The sequence below is a fragment of the Episyrphus balteatus genome, chromosome 3 (genome assembly GCF_945859705.1).
Source record: "Episyrphus balteatus chromosome 3, idEpiBalt1.1, whole genome shotgun sequence".
Classification (NCBI taxonomy): domain Eukaryota; kingdom Metazoa; phylum Arthropoda; class Insecta; order Diptera; family Syrphidae; genus Episyrphus; species Episyrphus balteatus.
The window spans coordinates 120,217,631-120,233,561 of NC_079136.1; the positions used below are offsets into that span (position 1 = coordinate 120,217,631).

Below are 15,931 nucleotides of genomic sequence, written 5' to 3' on the forward strand. Positions count from 1 at the left end.
TAACGATAAAATAAAATTTTAGAATTCAACAGGTTATAACTTTTGACCAAGAGCAGATAAAAATTTTATTAAACTTGTTTGACCATCCTGATACAGTTACCTTTCATTTGGTATATCACACATAACGGTAGACTAACTACAAGCTATACAATGTTAAATCAAGAAACTGGAAATTCTGGAAATTCGACATGGTTGACTTTAAAAAATTTTAACTTCTCTTTTATGCATCTTTGAAATGAGATTGATACGTCATATGAAAGGTAAAATAATGAGCTTTCACATGGTATATATTTTTTTATAGGTTGTCAAACAAAAAAATTGATTCCTTAGCCTGAGAACATAAAAATAAATGTTTTTTTTTGCTTTTTTTTTAAATGAAATTTGATCGAGTTCAAAAAATTCTAGCTCTTTTTGTAGTTGTCTCATAGACCTGATCGATATATATATTTTTTATTTTTTATAGGTTGTTTGGGAAAAAATGGAATTAATGATGTGAGAAGATAAAAATTCATGTTTTTTTTGGTTTTTTTTTATGAAAATGATTGTTTTCAATAAATTATTTTTATACTTTTTGCGCATTGTTAAAATTTAAAAATTTTTTTATTCTTAAGAAGAAATACTTGGCTTTTAAATTACATAATTTTTTTTATAAGCTTTGAAAATAAAAAAAATTAATATAATGAGAAAATAAAAAAGGTATTTTGTTTTTTAGCTTTTTCTTGTAAATTATGATTGTTTGAAAAAAGTAAACACTTTAATTGACTCATTTTAAACAAAAGTACACAACCTGTTTTCTGACGACGTTATCACGTAAAATCATCGTCCGTAAACCGGCTTTACAGACAACCTCTTTTTTTTATTTGCTTTTCTCTTCCATAATATCTTGATACTATTCATGAAAAAGTATATCAAAAATAAATGTTTTTTCTTGTATTAATGATCTTGAAAATATCCCGAAATAGCTACCTATTTACTTAACAAATTACTAATTGACACCCACAAACAATTATATTATTTAATTTTAAAAGAAATTCAATCTCTTAAATCTCAGAAAATCTCCTTTTCTCAACATAATATTCACCCAAAAATGTTTTTTCTACTTCATATAAACCGCAAAACCAAAAAAAGTGTAATAAAGATGCCAAAGGGATAAAGAGCTTCACCATCTTTATCCTCTCTCCCAATTTCAATTCATTCAACTTTTGAAGTCTACAACAAGAGAAAAGTCTCTGTTTAACACACAAAAGAAATTCCTTTTAACCACAATCGTAAATAAATCTTTATCTCATCTTTGAACAACGACATCAACATTAACAAGAAGAAAATTGTCGCGACCACAGAATGTTTAACCACACTCTATCTCTCTCTCTCTTTTGTGCCATTAAAAATAAGGGTTTATAAGCTTTTTCAAGTGAGTTTTGATTACCGATCTAATTTTAATGGTTTGTCAACATAAAATCCACAAATATAAAAGTTTATTTTTTTTTTAAACTTCAGTCCCAAAATTTATATATTTTTTTTGTATGATGGTTGTCTTGTTTTAACTTATCCATATAAAACACCATAAGTCACAGAGTCTTTTTTAACTCTCTAAATAAGCTTCTAAAGTGTTTAAAAAAAATATCTGTCAGCCATTATTTTCTCATGATTATCCTTAATCTCTTTTCCACTTTGAACAAACATCCTTGAAGTGTTATAATCGGTTCTTTTTTTTTTGTATGTGTGTGTGCGTTCCGTGTTACTTAAAGCAGAAAAGAAGAAAAAAAGATTCCTGGAAAATGTTAAAAGCAACTCTGTTCTTGTGCTTCACTTGGCAGATACAAATACAGTCATTGTGATAAATGATTCGAGTTATAAAATTTAAACACACACACACATCCTTTCACATCCTTCTACAGATGGCGCTGTTGAAAAATGCCAAAAATAACAGACAATTTCGCACAAAATTTCATCGTCTCTCGCACAAACATCCTCTTGGAAATAATTCAAGTGGAAATGTTACAAAAGAAATTACAGAACAAAAACAAGAAAAAAATATATATGTATATAAAACCGTTAGGAAGGATAATCTCGGGAGAAAATCCTTTTTTCGATTAAAAATTGCAAGTATCTACGCGTGTTGGGTAAAACTCTCTTGATGCACAAAAATTATTATCTTGCTAGATGCAGCGCAGAAGTTTTGCTGATTTTTACTAAATTAAATGTTTGGCAAATAGTCCTGGTTTTGTGTTTGTGTGTGTGTGTGTGCCATTAAAGCAAGCCAAAAATGCCAGACCATGATGTGGGAATTTTATTTTATTTTTTTTTTTTTTTTCAAATATTCATTTCCAACAATGTTCAAATACTCTTTTGAAATCAGTAATAGCTATTTGAAGAGGATAGGAGAAGTCTCGTTATTGGAGTGGTTTCAATTTTAAAACCCAAAACACATTTAGACGCAGCTTAGAGACAGTGGCGTATTGAGGGGGGGGCTCAGGGGGCTCAAGCCCCCCCCAAGCCTTCCAGATCATGTTATTTTTTACATAATTTCATTGTAATGTATATGCTTCACTGAAACTTGTTCGTAAATCTTATAGATTTAGAGGCAGCTCACATGCTCGAGCCCCCTCCAAGTTCTGAAACGGCTATTTGTGTTTGTTTGAGTAAGAGCCTTAGCTGTAGCTGGGGGTTGGGTGGTTTTTTTCGGATTTAAGTCCAATTCGAAATTCTTCAGATCACTTTTTAATATAATACGTACGTCGAATATCATCACCGTGTAATTTTGCAAAAGTTCTTATGCAATCTCGATAAACACTTTTTTCAAAAATTATATACTTCTCAAAGCTATTGGAAATAGAAATATTTGATATCTCAAAATCTTAGTGGTCAACATATGTAACTAATGGTTTCTTTCAGCAAATGCCAGTTTGGACTTCGAATTCGGATTATAAAAGCAACATATTACGAAAAAATATATATTTCGAATTAAACATCTAAAATAATTTAATGGAAAATTAGTTTCTAGGCTTTCACTTTCTGCATTTTTCACTCATTTAGATTTTCTGATCGAATTCAATTCACATTATTTCTGTTTGTAAATTTGGTGCCTTTTTTAATGAATCTATAATTTTTAGACAAAATATTATCATAACTTATTTGTGTCTCCTTATTTTTTCTCTTGAATTCTTCTTTTTTTTTCATTAAAATTGCCGATAAAATTGCATCCAGCAGTAATAATTTAACTTCAGAAACAAAATTAAAAAGGATGATCCTTCAGCTATGACAGTTCGAAGCAATTTCGAAGTTTTTGAAATTGATCCAAATGAAGAATATGATATTTTATTTCACGTGAAATCTAAAAGTGATTTCAATTCACTTTCGGTCGAATTGCGGAACAAGAACTTTAAAAACAGGAGACAGCAGTACGAAGCTGTCGACGTCGAGAGCAGTTAAATGCTACTATACCACTTTCAGTATCGCAGCACAGCGCTTCACTCTCGATCAAAGGTGAATAAAATAGAGAGAAAAATTTTTCGTACCCCTCTAAAAAATGTTTGAAAAATTTTCTAGCCCCCTCCAAATTTTTTTCTGGATACGCCACTGCTTAGAGACTAGTTAGGTTACTACTCTTGCAAGCTGGTTAATGGTGATGATTTATCATGATGAATTTTGGTTTTAAGCTAAAATTGTTTGTAAGCAATTTTCGGTGTCCTTAATTGTTTTTTTTTTTCATGACATGACAAATTACATTCATTATCTTTTATACAATTGACCATTAATAAATTATAATATAATTCTTTGTCATTAGAGACAGATTAAGTGGTAATTTTAGAAGATTATTCAACTAGGTATTTTGAAAATGATACAAATTTATTTTGTTTGTATGGGTCAAATTTAATTATTGAAATGTTAATCATTTCTGTTCCTTTTCAACTGGAAAATAATAGGAAGGAAGGAAAATTTAAGAGTGTCAAGCTTTTGACCAGAACTTATAGATTTATTCTTATAATCATCTTGAAGTAGATGATGATTCTTATTATAATTTATAAGACTTATACAAAATATTTCGATAGCAAATAATTAAGCAACCAGACCTCCAAAAAAAAATTTCTTTCTCAACTACGAATAGAGCTTAAAGAGACCTATATTATGATCTCTCACTCGATGAATTTTGAAAAATTTTTTTAAAATGCCTTTTTTTTTTGGCAAAGGGTTAACCTTGATTTTTTTCGAAAATCCGAAAAAAATAGATTTTTAAATTTTTTACATAAATAGTTAGGCCTGTTCATTGTGAACTCGTATCTGTAAACCGAAACTTGTTTGATTGCAAGTTATCTGCCTCCGAATGTAAAAAAATAATATGGACAGCTGAGTCGCACGTACTTGATATTAAAATTCAAAGTAGGTACTAAAATTTTTAACAATTTTTATACAAATTTTTGAAGTTATACTTCTTATGGGAGGGTGAGTATGAAAATTCACTTTTTGACAAGAATGTCAAAGGGATTATGACGCGATCACCATGGGTAGCAGGGATGTCGTTTCACCTTTAGAGTAGTCAGTACTTTAGTATTTAAAAATGCAGTACGCCGCAGTACTGCAAACATAAAACACACAACACGTTGCAAGTTACATGTGGCAAGTTGCATGTGGCAAGTTGTATGTGGCAAGTTGCATGTGGCAAGTTGTATGTGGCAAGTTGCATGTGGCAAGTTGTATGTGGCAAGTTGCGTGTGGCAAGTTGCATGTGGCAGGCTGCATGTGGCAAGTGGCGTGTGGTAAGTTGCATGTGGCAAGTTGCGTGTGGCAAGTTGCATGTGGGAAGTTGCATGTGACAAGTTGCATGTGGTAATTTCCATGTGGCAAGTTGCCAGGGTTGCAAAAAGCTCACATTTCAGCTCAGCTCAAATTTGAGCTAGCTCACTTTTGAGCTAGGTACCATAGCTCAGCTCATTTGAGCTGAGCTGAAAGTGAGCTGAGCTGAAAGTGAGCGCCCCCAACTTCCAACGCCTATATCTCGGAATTTGAAGAAAAAAAAAAACAAACATTTTTTTTGATGCCAAAAGGTAGCGGGGACTCTAACCTACATTTGGGTACAACTCTTATCCCTGTAGGTCCACGCGTTCTCAAACCGGGATAACTTAAAAGTAAAAAAAAAAATAGGCACGATTCTGAAAAAATTGGCATGATGTGGCGGTTTAACATGGAAGGCGATTTTTTAAAAATCTGACAATGTGCAAAGCGTAGGCCCATGACACAAGCTATCATTTGGCATCACTCCCAAAAATTGCTCTCAAACGGCTTAGCTTCCAGGAGCGTTCAAAGATTCGGGGATTTTTCGAAAAAAAATTTTACCCTTACTTTCAAACACGATTTTCTCGGAATTTTGAAAAAAATCGAAAAACCGGATTATACCACTATCGGGTACCTGAGAATATAAGCTTTCATATGGCACCACTCCCCTGTTTCTAGATCAAAGCGTTCGAACGCCTATATCGCGGAATTTTGAAGAAAATGAAAACAAATTTTTTGATGCCAAAAGATAGCGGGGATTCTAACCTACATTTGGGTACAACTCCCATCCCTGTAGGTCCACGCGTTCTCAAACCGGGAGAACTTAAAAGTAAAAAAAAATTAGGCACGATTCTGATAAAACAGGCATGATGTGGCGGTTTAACATGGAAGGCGATTTTTTAAAAATCTGATAATGTGCAAAGCGTAGGCCCATGACACAAGCTATCATTTGGCATCACTCCCAAAAATTGCTCTCAAGCGGTTTAGCTACTAGGAGCGTTCAAATATTCGGGGATTTTTCAAAAAAAAAATTTACCCCAACTTTCAAACTCGATTTTCTCGGAATTTTGAAAAAAGTCGAAAAACCGGATTGTACCGGAATTTTTTTTTATGATAAAAAAAGAAGTATAACTTCGCGTGTATACATGTGTACACACACTCTTTTTTTTTTTTTAATGACAACTTATAATAAATTTTATATCATCTGAAAGCTTATTGTTTCAGTTCCAAATATTTGTTTCGAAAAGAGCTAGAATTTTTTTAACCCAAACAGTAGGGTGTCCCTTATTTTTTCAACTTGTTTTTTTTTGAACGCATACCCCCTAAATTTGTTCTCTTTGATGTTATGAACGTTACAAAAAAAAATGGCGTCATTTGAAGTTCATTTGATGGACGCGACTTTCAATCAAAGCTTACAGTTTCAATGCATATGGAAATTTCGTTTTTTATTTATTTTTTGCATAGATAGATCGCATTTTTTGATTTTTATATGGAGTTTTTGTTTTTTTTTTTAACGCTTACCCTCTCATTTTCGTTTGTTGCTTAAGGTAACTCATGCACAAAATCAAAAAAAAAAATTATATGAAAAAATTAATGTATTCGGTTCAATAAATTCTGTTTATTCTTTGAATAAATAAATAGAGTTTTACAAGTTTTTTCACGCAATTGGGAACCGCTCTTGTTGGTATTCTTGCTTTTTCCCAAAATATTAAGCACTCACGAATAACGAGATTTGCACTTTCACTTAATGTTAGATTAACTTCGCGAATATTATAGAACAACACTTTTAGCACTTGACGTTTTGAAGGCAGTTTAGCACCTGTAATTTGATGGTGAATATTTCCAACCAATGAAACATTTTTTTGTTCACTTCTTTGCAACGGCATATTTAAACAAATTAAAAAAATACAAAATGCGATCTTTCAATGAAAAAAACAACACTTTTTTCCATAAGAATTGGAGTTGTAAGCTTTGGTAGAAAGTCGCGTCCATTAACTAAACTTCGAATGACGCCATTTTTTTTTAACGGTCATTCATAAAATTACAGAGAACAGATTTAGGGGGTATGCGTTCAAATTTAAAAAAAAAAAAAACAAAAACTCCACATAAAAATCAAAAAATGTGATCCATCTATGCAAAAAATAAATAAAAAACGAAATTTCCATATGCATTGAAACTGTAAGCTTTGATTGAAAGTCGCGTCCATCAAATGAACTTCAAATGACGCCATTTTTTTTTGTAACGTTCATAACATCAAAGAGAACAAATTTAGGGGGTATGCGTTCAAAAAAAAACAAGTTGAAAAAATAAGGGACACCCTACCAAACAGTTTTCACTAAAAAAAAAAAACCTTTTTTCTCTTCTTGCACCATTAAATCTATTTTCTTATATGACAACCTATAATAAATTGTATATCATCTAAAAGCTTATTATTTCACCTTTTCTATGATACTTTAATCATATTTCTACGATGGCTACACAAAAAATAAGAATTTTTTAAGGCCAACCATGTCGAAATTTCAAACTGAGATTACGGTACTTCCTGCACTGGTGGAAGTTTTCAAGTTTTTCACGTACCGTTATGTGTGATATATCAAATGCATACTAAAGTTAAATAAAATTTGTATGTGATCTCAGGATTTTGAATATAAAATTAATTGGCATTTTGTACAGTAATAGTTTATTCTATTACTTATCTACAAGTATAAATTTCATTCATCTATCTAATAAAACAAAAAAGTTATAATCAATTGATTTTTCCTGTCGCTTTTTCGTTTCATCTTATTTCAAATCACTACGATACTAAAGAATTTTTCACTTCAAAAGCCCGACATTGAATTTTTGAATACTTTGGTTTCAGGTGTTGATTTCGGGTACGTTCAAAGTTGGTTATACGCTAGACCTTTTTATATCATTACCAGTTGCTATAATTTTATTTATAAACCTCTGCCTATTCTGTAAGCACCTGCCTCGTGTAAGCAATTAAGACCCTCCACTTACTCCCGCATGAGAATAACAAAATCACTAATTAGGTTCTCTTCTTCATACACACAAAAACCCACTTTGAGATGTGAGTTAATTGATTTATATCAATTTCTCAAGACTTTTTCGAATAGCAACTAATTTTTTGAGGTCAATTTGCCTGCAGAAAAGACCACTCAACATCCTTTCAAGGATAAGTTAATTATAATTTTACTGTTTTTATTTTTTTCTCAGAAAGGAGGGTTTATTTATCTTATTATTTTGTTCTGAATTAATTAGTCTACAAATCCCATGACGTTTGTGTAGGTATTTTTTTATTTCTGGTAAACCAAATATGTATCGAGCCATGCCAATACTAAATTTATTTTTATAACCCATCAAAATGTGTTTAGCACCAGCTTTTGTGTTTATATACAAAAAAAAAAAAGATATCTAACAGACGCTCTAATAAAATACTCATTAAATTGAACTTACTCTTTCCACAGACATATGTAGGTGTGTAGATCCACCATCGTCATCATCATCATCAATGGCATCTGTGCGGGGTTTTGGCCAGCACAACGGTGATATAATAGAAATAGAAACCTTGTTTCCCATGTTCCATGACCTGACCTAATGTCAAATATTCAATTCAAGGATATAAAATCCATTTGGAAGGAAGTTGGAGTGTTATCCTTTTGCGCTATATCTACTCCACCTATCTAAACAAAAAATAAAATTCAACTTTTTTTTTTTTTTTCAAAAAAGAATTTAAAAAATAGTATCAACTCTTTTGTGTGAACCTGTTCAATGTGCAGGGATATGTGAAAGGACATGGCACGTACATACACATACATGAATGTATGATTTTTCACTAATACACATGTGTGAATCCTTGTTTTTCGTACTTCCTGAGGTGTTATATAAATTGGTTTTGGTTTATGTCAGATATCCTGAAGTTGATTTTCAGTTTTTTTTTTTTTTTTTTTTTTTTTTTTTTTAACAATTTGTGGACATTTGTGTTATGTCATCTCTCATGTGCGATAAAAAGTTGAATTAAAAATGTAGTAGATTCATAATTCATTTTCAATTCAAATAAAAGGGACATGATTTTAACTCGAAATGAAATATATATGAATTAAAAAAAGCTTCATTATTTTTTGCGGTATTTTGATTGTGTCACAAAATAGTCATGGTTATCTGATTGATATAATTCAATAGATATTGTAGGTTATATGGCAAAAAGTGCCTTGAACTCTTGGCACAAACTTAATCCTTTTTAATTATAAAGAATGGTTAATTAATGCTGTCATGTCGTTTTGTTTTATATTGTAGATCATATTTCAAATCGGGTGGGGGAGGTGCATAAGAATTTCACATTTCTATACCAAAAAGGATTTTACGATAAAAAGAATTAAAAGAAAGACAAACATATAAAATTGTTAAAATTCTTAAACGCAATGGGGCGTATTCAAAATTGACAAAACAAAAACAGATAAAGATAAAGTAGTATTTTTAAAATTAAAAAAAAAAAAAAAATATTTTTTACACCGCGATTAACGGTGCTTGTTCTAGGACCGTTTTCTTCATTTCTGACTTTCTCATAAACGAGCTGACCGATTTCAATGAAAAATTTAGTACAAAAACCTTGTTATAGCCTCAATATAAAAATTAAGACAAATTAAAAAGAAAACAAAAAAATTGGGAATTTAACAAAAGTTTCAAATTTTGAATGAACTTCATTGAAACTTTGTTTTTATTTCCCAACTTATATTTTCTTTTTAATAGGATACCAATTTTTTTTAATTTTTGAAAAGTTTTTTTTATAAAAAAAAAAATTAAAAAAAAAATTCTAAAAATTCCTTGTTATATCTACAAGAAAGTAAATTACATACTTTCTTTGAGGTCGAAACCATTGAAGGCGTTGTTTTTTAACTTCAAACCAAATTATATATTATTTTTTAAGGTTTTTCATTTTTAAATACTTAAAAAAATATTTTATGAATTAGAATAAAAAATAATAATATTCCAAGCAACTTTTGTCATAAGAGCAAGTACGTACGATTAAGTCATGCATTTTATTTATATTTGACAGTCGCACATAGGGGTATTGTCATCAAAAACCTGGCAATAATTATTTTTCGTGGTTTTTGTTATTATTTCTGTTTAAAATGAGTATTCCTACAAGAAAATACAATATAAACCTAGTTTTTGTTATGTTTATTTTTTTACCAAAAACTAAAAAAATTTATTAATGGCCTGTACTCCGCCTAACGACATTATATATCTCAAAATTTTTTCCTCATCCCTAATACGCAATTCTTAGTTTCTTTTCTCTCTTCCCCAACCTTAATTAAGATCACCCAAAATAAAATACACTAATAACATCAGTAAATTTAATTTAAAAATAAAAAACGTTGCATAAAGTAAGGAGTATTTTCTATCAGAAAGTGAAAAACTAATTGACCCTCGATTCTCTAAAGAGCACCTAAGAGCACTCAATTTTTGTTGCATTGTATTAAAGAATATATAAACTAACTCATAAGTTTCAATTCATCGCAGAATAACGGGGTATACTAAAACAAAATCATTAAAGTTCAAATAATAACTTACCAAAAATATCAAGTTTTTAGATACTAGTTCTAAGCCCGAATTAAAATAGAAAAAACCATCTAACATTTTTAAAACTTTATTAATACGGTTAATAAATAACTGAAGAAGAATTCTGCATTTAAATTTTTGTTAAATTTCTATCACAACACTTCGATATCGCATACCTATAGAATAACACTTACAAAATACTTCGAATTCAAATAAAAATGAGGTAGATGTAACAGTTAACTTTGAACTCATTTTTTAACAAGACACGATCGAAAAACAAAAAACTGAGTGCAGCATATTGACACAGGTTTATTTTGCACCCATTTTGCCAAACTTTTTGGTGTCAATTTTGATTTTCAGAAAATCGACTTATGACCAGGTTTTTACTGCAAATACTCCTATGTGAGTCGGTGGAGTTGAAAAAAAAACCCATTTTACTTTGCTTACATGACGTTACAAATGTTATTGAAGAAATTTTGTTAAAACTGACAAAGATTAAAATCTTTTAATGCTCAGAATTTTTAACAAAAATTTATTTTTATAAATTTTTACAAGGACCTGCTCTTTTATTGATATTAAATTTTTCTACAAAATGTTTCTTGTGTGAACTTTTCAAATTCGGCTTGATTTTCAAACTATCGACCAAAAATTCAAAAAGTCAAAATTCAAAAATTCAAGAGTGAAAATTGTTTGCCTATATACAACGGTGATATAATTATAACTCATTGATAGATGTTTAAGAAAAATTATCTTGGTTTTTTTTTTCAAAAAATCAGATTTAATGCGAAAAAAATTGGAGTGTCTAAAAATTTTGAATCTTTCTTTGAGTACGAAAAATTTTTGAAAGAAGAATTTTAAAATAGTTCTCATTATCTTTATTTAAATAAAATATAAAAATGACAAAGAAATGTTTTTTTTTTTTTTATTATACCTATGTTTTTGTTTTTTTCTTTTCAGGAAATCTCCTTGTTATCCTTGTAGTCACATTATCACGACGTTTAAGATCGATAACGAATTTTTTTCTAGCGAATTTAGCTTTAGCCGACTTTTGTGTTGGACTTTTCTGTGTTATGCAAAATTTATCAATATACCTTATTGATAGGTAAGTAAATATCCTTTTTTTTTACTTTAATTTGTATACTATAATATAATTCTCATTTCACTGTCAAGGATAATTACAATTTAAGTTGTGGAAAGGCTTTATTTTTTTTTTTTTCTTTTTGGCTGACTGAGTATGATTTTGCTCCATTAAGCATAATGATTGATGGTTAAAGTGTCCATAAAGTGGACGACAGAGCATAAAATTACGATGACAAAAAAAATAAATAAAGATACTTTTATTTTTTCATATATAGTAGAGTATTTAATTGGAATAATTGGGAAAAGAATAAGTACGGATGTGTTGTCTGTCCATTAATGGTACAGGGTTATTGTGAGGCCTCAGATGTCGAATCAAAGTTCATCCATAATAATGAGGTTGGAAATATTTTTTAAAAATGTCCTTCATAAGAAGACCTTTAAATAAAAAAATACGCCTTTAATAGTCTTTAAAACGAATGAATATCAAAATGTATAACATTTTATCTTGCGCTTCATTACCGAATAAAAATTATTTTTATTTTTTTATTTTTGTTATTTTTTAACAACAATAAATAAAATAATCAAAAGTGTTTTGCTGACTCTTGTCAGACACTACAAACTACATTACCTACTCAAAGTATTTGTATTTTTTTTTATTTCACATCATAGACGATACTCAACGCTTTATAACACTAACTTGTTTACTTTAAATGTCAGTACACTGCATTACCTAATATATTTTATTTGTTATTGCTATTCATTCAGCACTGCACTGCCGACTTAACTTGTTGGTTTTAAAGTTATCATTGCCTTCATCTTCGGAACTACACTGCATAATCAACTCGTTTAGTTTGATATCCATTTAACTTGAACTACATTACCTGCTCAACTAATTCCATTTGAACTCTTGTTACTCAGAACTACATTATCTTTAGAATTTCTTTTATATTTACAATACTTTAGAAACTTTATCTGCTCATTTATAAATTCCATTGCTTATTCCCTACTTACTTGGAACTATATTACCGACATATGTATCTTGTGAATTTTATTTTAGAGATCGTCTTTGTATCTCAATCATATTTGAGCTACATAATAATGCTCATCTAATTTATTTTGTATTTTTGATTTCTACTCATTTGGATCTGCATTATCGATCCATTGTTTCTCTAAACAAGAAAAAAAAAAATATTTATACAATAACACTGGCTTACAGCCAAAATGGACACTCAATCCCACTATTTTTTTCTTACGTTCTTTGACCTCAGGAACTCGGAAATCACTTAAAAAAAAAAAAAATACGATGGTTAATGAAAAATGGTTCAAAAAGACCAAAAACAGTAGATTTTTAAAGCCGATATATTAGCTAATTTTAGTCATATTAAACTTTTGAGACCATTTTCTCCTTTACGTGTTCAATATCCATAAATGCTCAAAGTATAAAACTAGACTATTTAGTAAAAACATAAAAAATGGCAATTTTGTTCTGTTTTTTGGAATAGTTTTTACTTAGTTTCTTACAATATTTCAAATTTAAATTTTTTGAAAAAAATACATATCGCTAGGAAATTTCATTATCTACAAAAAATTTCTTAATAAAAATTTTCGAATTCAACTTGCTTTTCAAGTTATACACAAAAACTCAAAAAGTAACAAAAAGAGTCGAAAATTTTGATCGTTACAAAAATGGCCATATCTTAATAACTTGTAAATAGATTTTGAAGAAAAGTATCTTTTTATCTTTACCAAAAAATGTACAACACATACAATTTTTAAAGTTTGTGAATTCGAAAGATTTTGATTTTTTCTTTTCAGTAAGAAATTTTTTTTTGTAAAAATTTTCTTTAAAAAATCGATTTTTTAAAATTTTTTTGATACATTGCACTTAAACATTTTAAGTTAACCAGAAAATGTATTCTAGTGTTTTTTGCTTATTGATTCAGCTTTCATGTACTGGATCTTTTGTTCATATTGATCGGGACATATGTCCCGAATACTAAGTATGATAGGACAAAAAACGGCGACAAAAAACTTTGAAAAATCATATCTTGAAAACATATGCATACAAATTTTTTTAAGATACAATTTTCGAATTTTCTGGGCTCAAATCTATACGAAAAGTATAACGGCACATGGTGTCAAAATTTTTTTTATTTTTTTGTAAACTAGTGTTACCTACGCAATTGCTTATTTCCAAATTTAATCATACTTCAAACTAAATTATCTATTCAATTCGTTCATTTAACCATAAAATTGATTTTATTTTTTGTACTACGTAACAAACACTGTTTTGTTTAGATTTTTTTAATTTTAATATCACATCGTGTCAAGAACTACATACATTACCTACTAAACTTATTTCGTTAGATTAAAATCTATTTTTTTTAACTACATTTCATAATTTTAAAATAAAAATAGAAACAAGGGTGAACTACATTACCTACATACTTTACCTTTTTTATTTCTATCTCCATTATGGATGGTTTTCTTTTGAGCTCCTTCAATCTCCACTGAAAAAAAAACGACTTTGATTCAAAATAGAAAAAAAAAAAAAATTAAAACTAAATAAAACATGAACCATTATAATACTTCAACCACCCAAATGTGTCATTTCTTTAGTCAATTGTTCTCCTAAATCTGAATACTGAAATTGTTTATTTTAATAGATTTCAAAAGAAACAATTCGAATAAATGTTTGATAATTCCTCTTAAACTTCAAGGATATAATACCTTTCAACTTTCAGGAATCTCAAACAAAAAAAAAAAAAAACATCCCCGACCTTGAAAAAACGTTCACATTTCCTCAATAGAACATTCAAGTAGATATCATTTTCTATCAAATTTTATTTTTTCCTTCTGCAATCGTTTTTTTTTTTACAAAATAATAAAAGATACACAAAGGAAATAGATTAAAATCGTTCTTATTCTTCAAAAATAAATAAATAAAAAAAAAAACACAAAAAAATCCCTTAAAACCCTTCTTTCTCAATTCATTTGGAATAATTTTATGTCATTCATTGCTAAAAGCTTTTTTCCAAGCCAATAAATCCTGTTTTACAAAAAAAAAAATGTAAACAAAAATCCTCTCTTTCATCTCTGTTTTCCGCATCGTTTTATCTACACACAAAAACATGCCAAAATACAAATAAATTCTCATGACCTTGAATTTATTTATTTAATTTTTTTTTTATTTTATTTTATATATTTTTTTTTTTTTTTTTTGTAAATATTTGCAATTTACTCTATTATTATGACGACTATTTTAATCTATTTTTGTATATTTTTAAATTTAAATATTTCTATTTTTTTGTTTTAATTCAAATTAAAATATCAATGTTTTAGCTTTGATGTTTATTTGTATCTTTTTTTTTTCCAGTTGGGTATTTGGTGAATTTCTCTGCAGGATGTATCAATTTGTCCATTCACTCAGTTATACAGCATCAATATTTATTCTGGTTGTTATTTGCATGGAGAGATATTTTGCTATTGTTCATCCGATTACATGTAAACAGATATTGACTGCTGCTAGACTTAGGGTGAGTATTTTTATAAATTTTTAATTTTATTTATCCTTCTATAAATAATATACATGGATTTTAAAAAATACAATCGATTTTAATAGCTGCAACGAGAAAAAATAATTTTTACTACCAAAAAATATTAAAATACGGTAACATATCGGTAAGAAGGTTGGACAGATTTTTTTTTAAATTCGTTTTTTTTTTTTTTAATATCGGATCAACCCAACATATTACAGCACATATCATCATAGGTTTAATTGGAACAAATTTACTTTGAAGGGAATTTATTTAAATATACTACATTTCATAAAAGACTTTTTTGGTGATTGTTAATTTAATTTTGTTTGTTTTGATTAAAAATGTCCTCTGTAATGAATTGTCCTTTGATGGGATGTCTAAATAGTAGAGATTGACGAGATTTAAAAACATATAGATGCAAAACATCAATAATTTGATTCCCGTCTGAGAATTTTGAACTGGTTCACTGAATTTTGAATTTCCAAATTGTTGAATTTACAGAATTTTAAAAGCTGATTAAAAACTAGGGTGCTTGTTTTTTGACTTTAACAGGTAAAATATAACCGAAACTCATGTAAAAAATATGCTACACTGACAAAATTTGGAATGAAGGTTTAAGATATAATCATTTTTAGCAAAAAAAAACAAAACCGACTTCCATGGATCAAAACTGGGTTTTATGGTTTTTAAAATAGTTCCTATGGCAAAAAGTGAACGAAATTGAAATGGGACCACACTACAGCCACCAGCTATCCAATACAAAAAGAATTATCAAAATTGGTTCACTCAGTCCAAAGTTATGCGGTAACAAACAAAAAAAAAAAAAAAAAAAAAAAAAAAACAAAAATACAGACGAATTGAATACCTCCTCCTTTTTGGAAGTCGGTAAAAAAGCACGGACAAATGATTCATAAAGTTTTTAAAACTATTTTTGGTGAAAGGTGTTTGTTTGGTGGGTTGAACAGCTGACAAACATT

At 28.9% G+C, this 15,931-nt stretch overlaps 1 protein-coding gene across 4 annotated transcripts in view; it reads left to right on the top strand.

Moving 5' to 3' along the window:
- LOC129916599 (trissin receptor) overlaps positions 1-15,931 on the top strand; it is a 152,297-nt gene that overhangs the window by 100,867 nt on the left and 35,499 nt on the right. For all 4 annotated transcript variants that reach the window (XM_055996629.1, XM_055996630.1, XM_055996631.1 and 1 more), the window contains exons 3-4: positions 11,293-11,437; positions 14,792-14,951. In XM_055996629.1, coding sequence (XP_055852604.1) covers positions 11,293-11,437; positions 14,792-14,951 — 305 coding nt within the window. The remainder of the gene's footprint in view (positions 1-11,292; positions 11,438-14,791; positions 14,952-15,931) is intronic.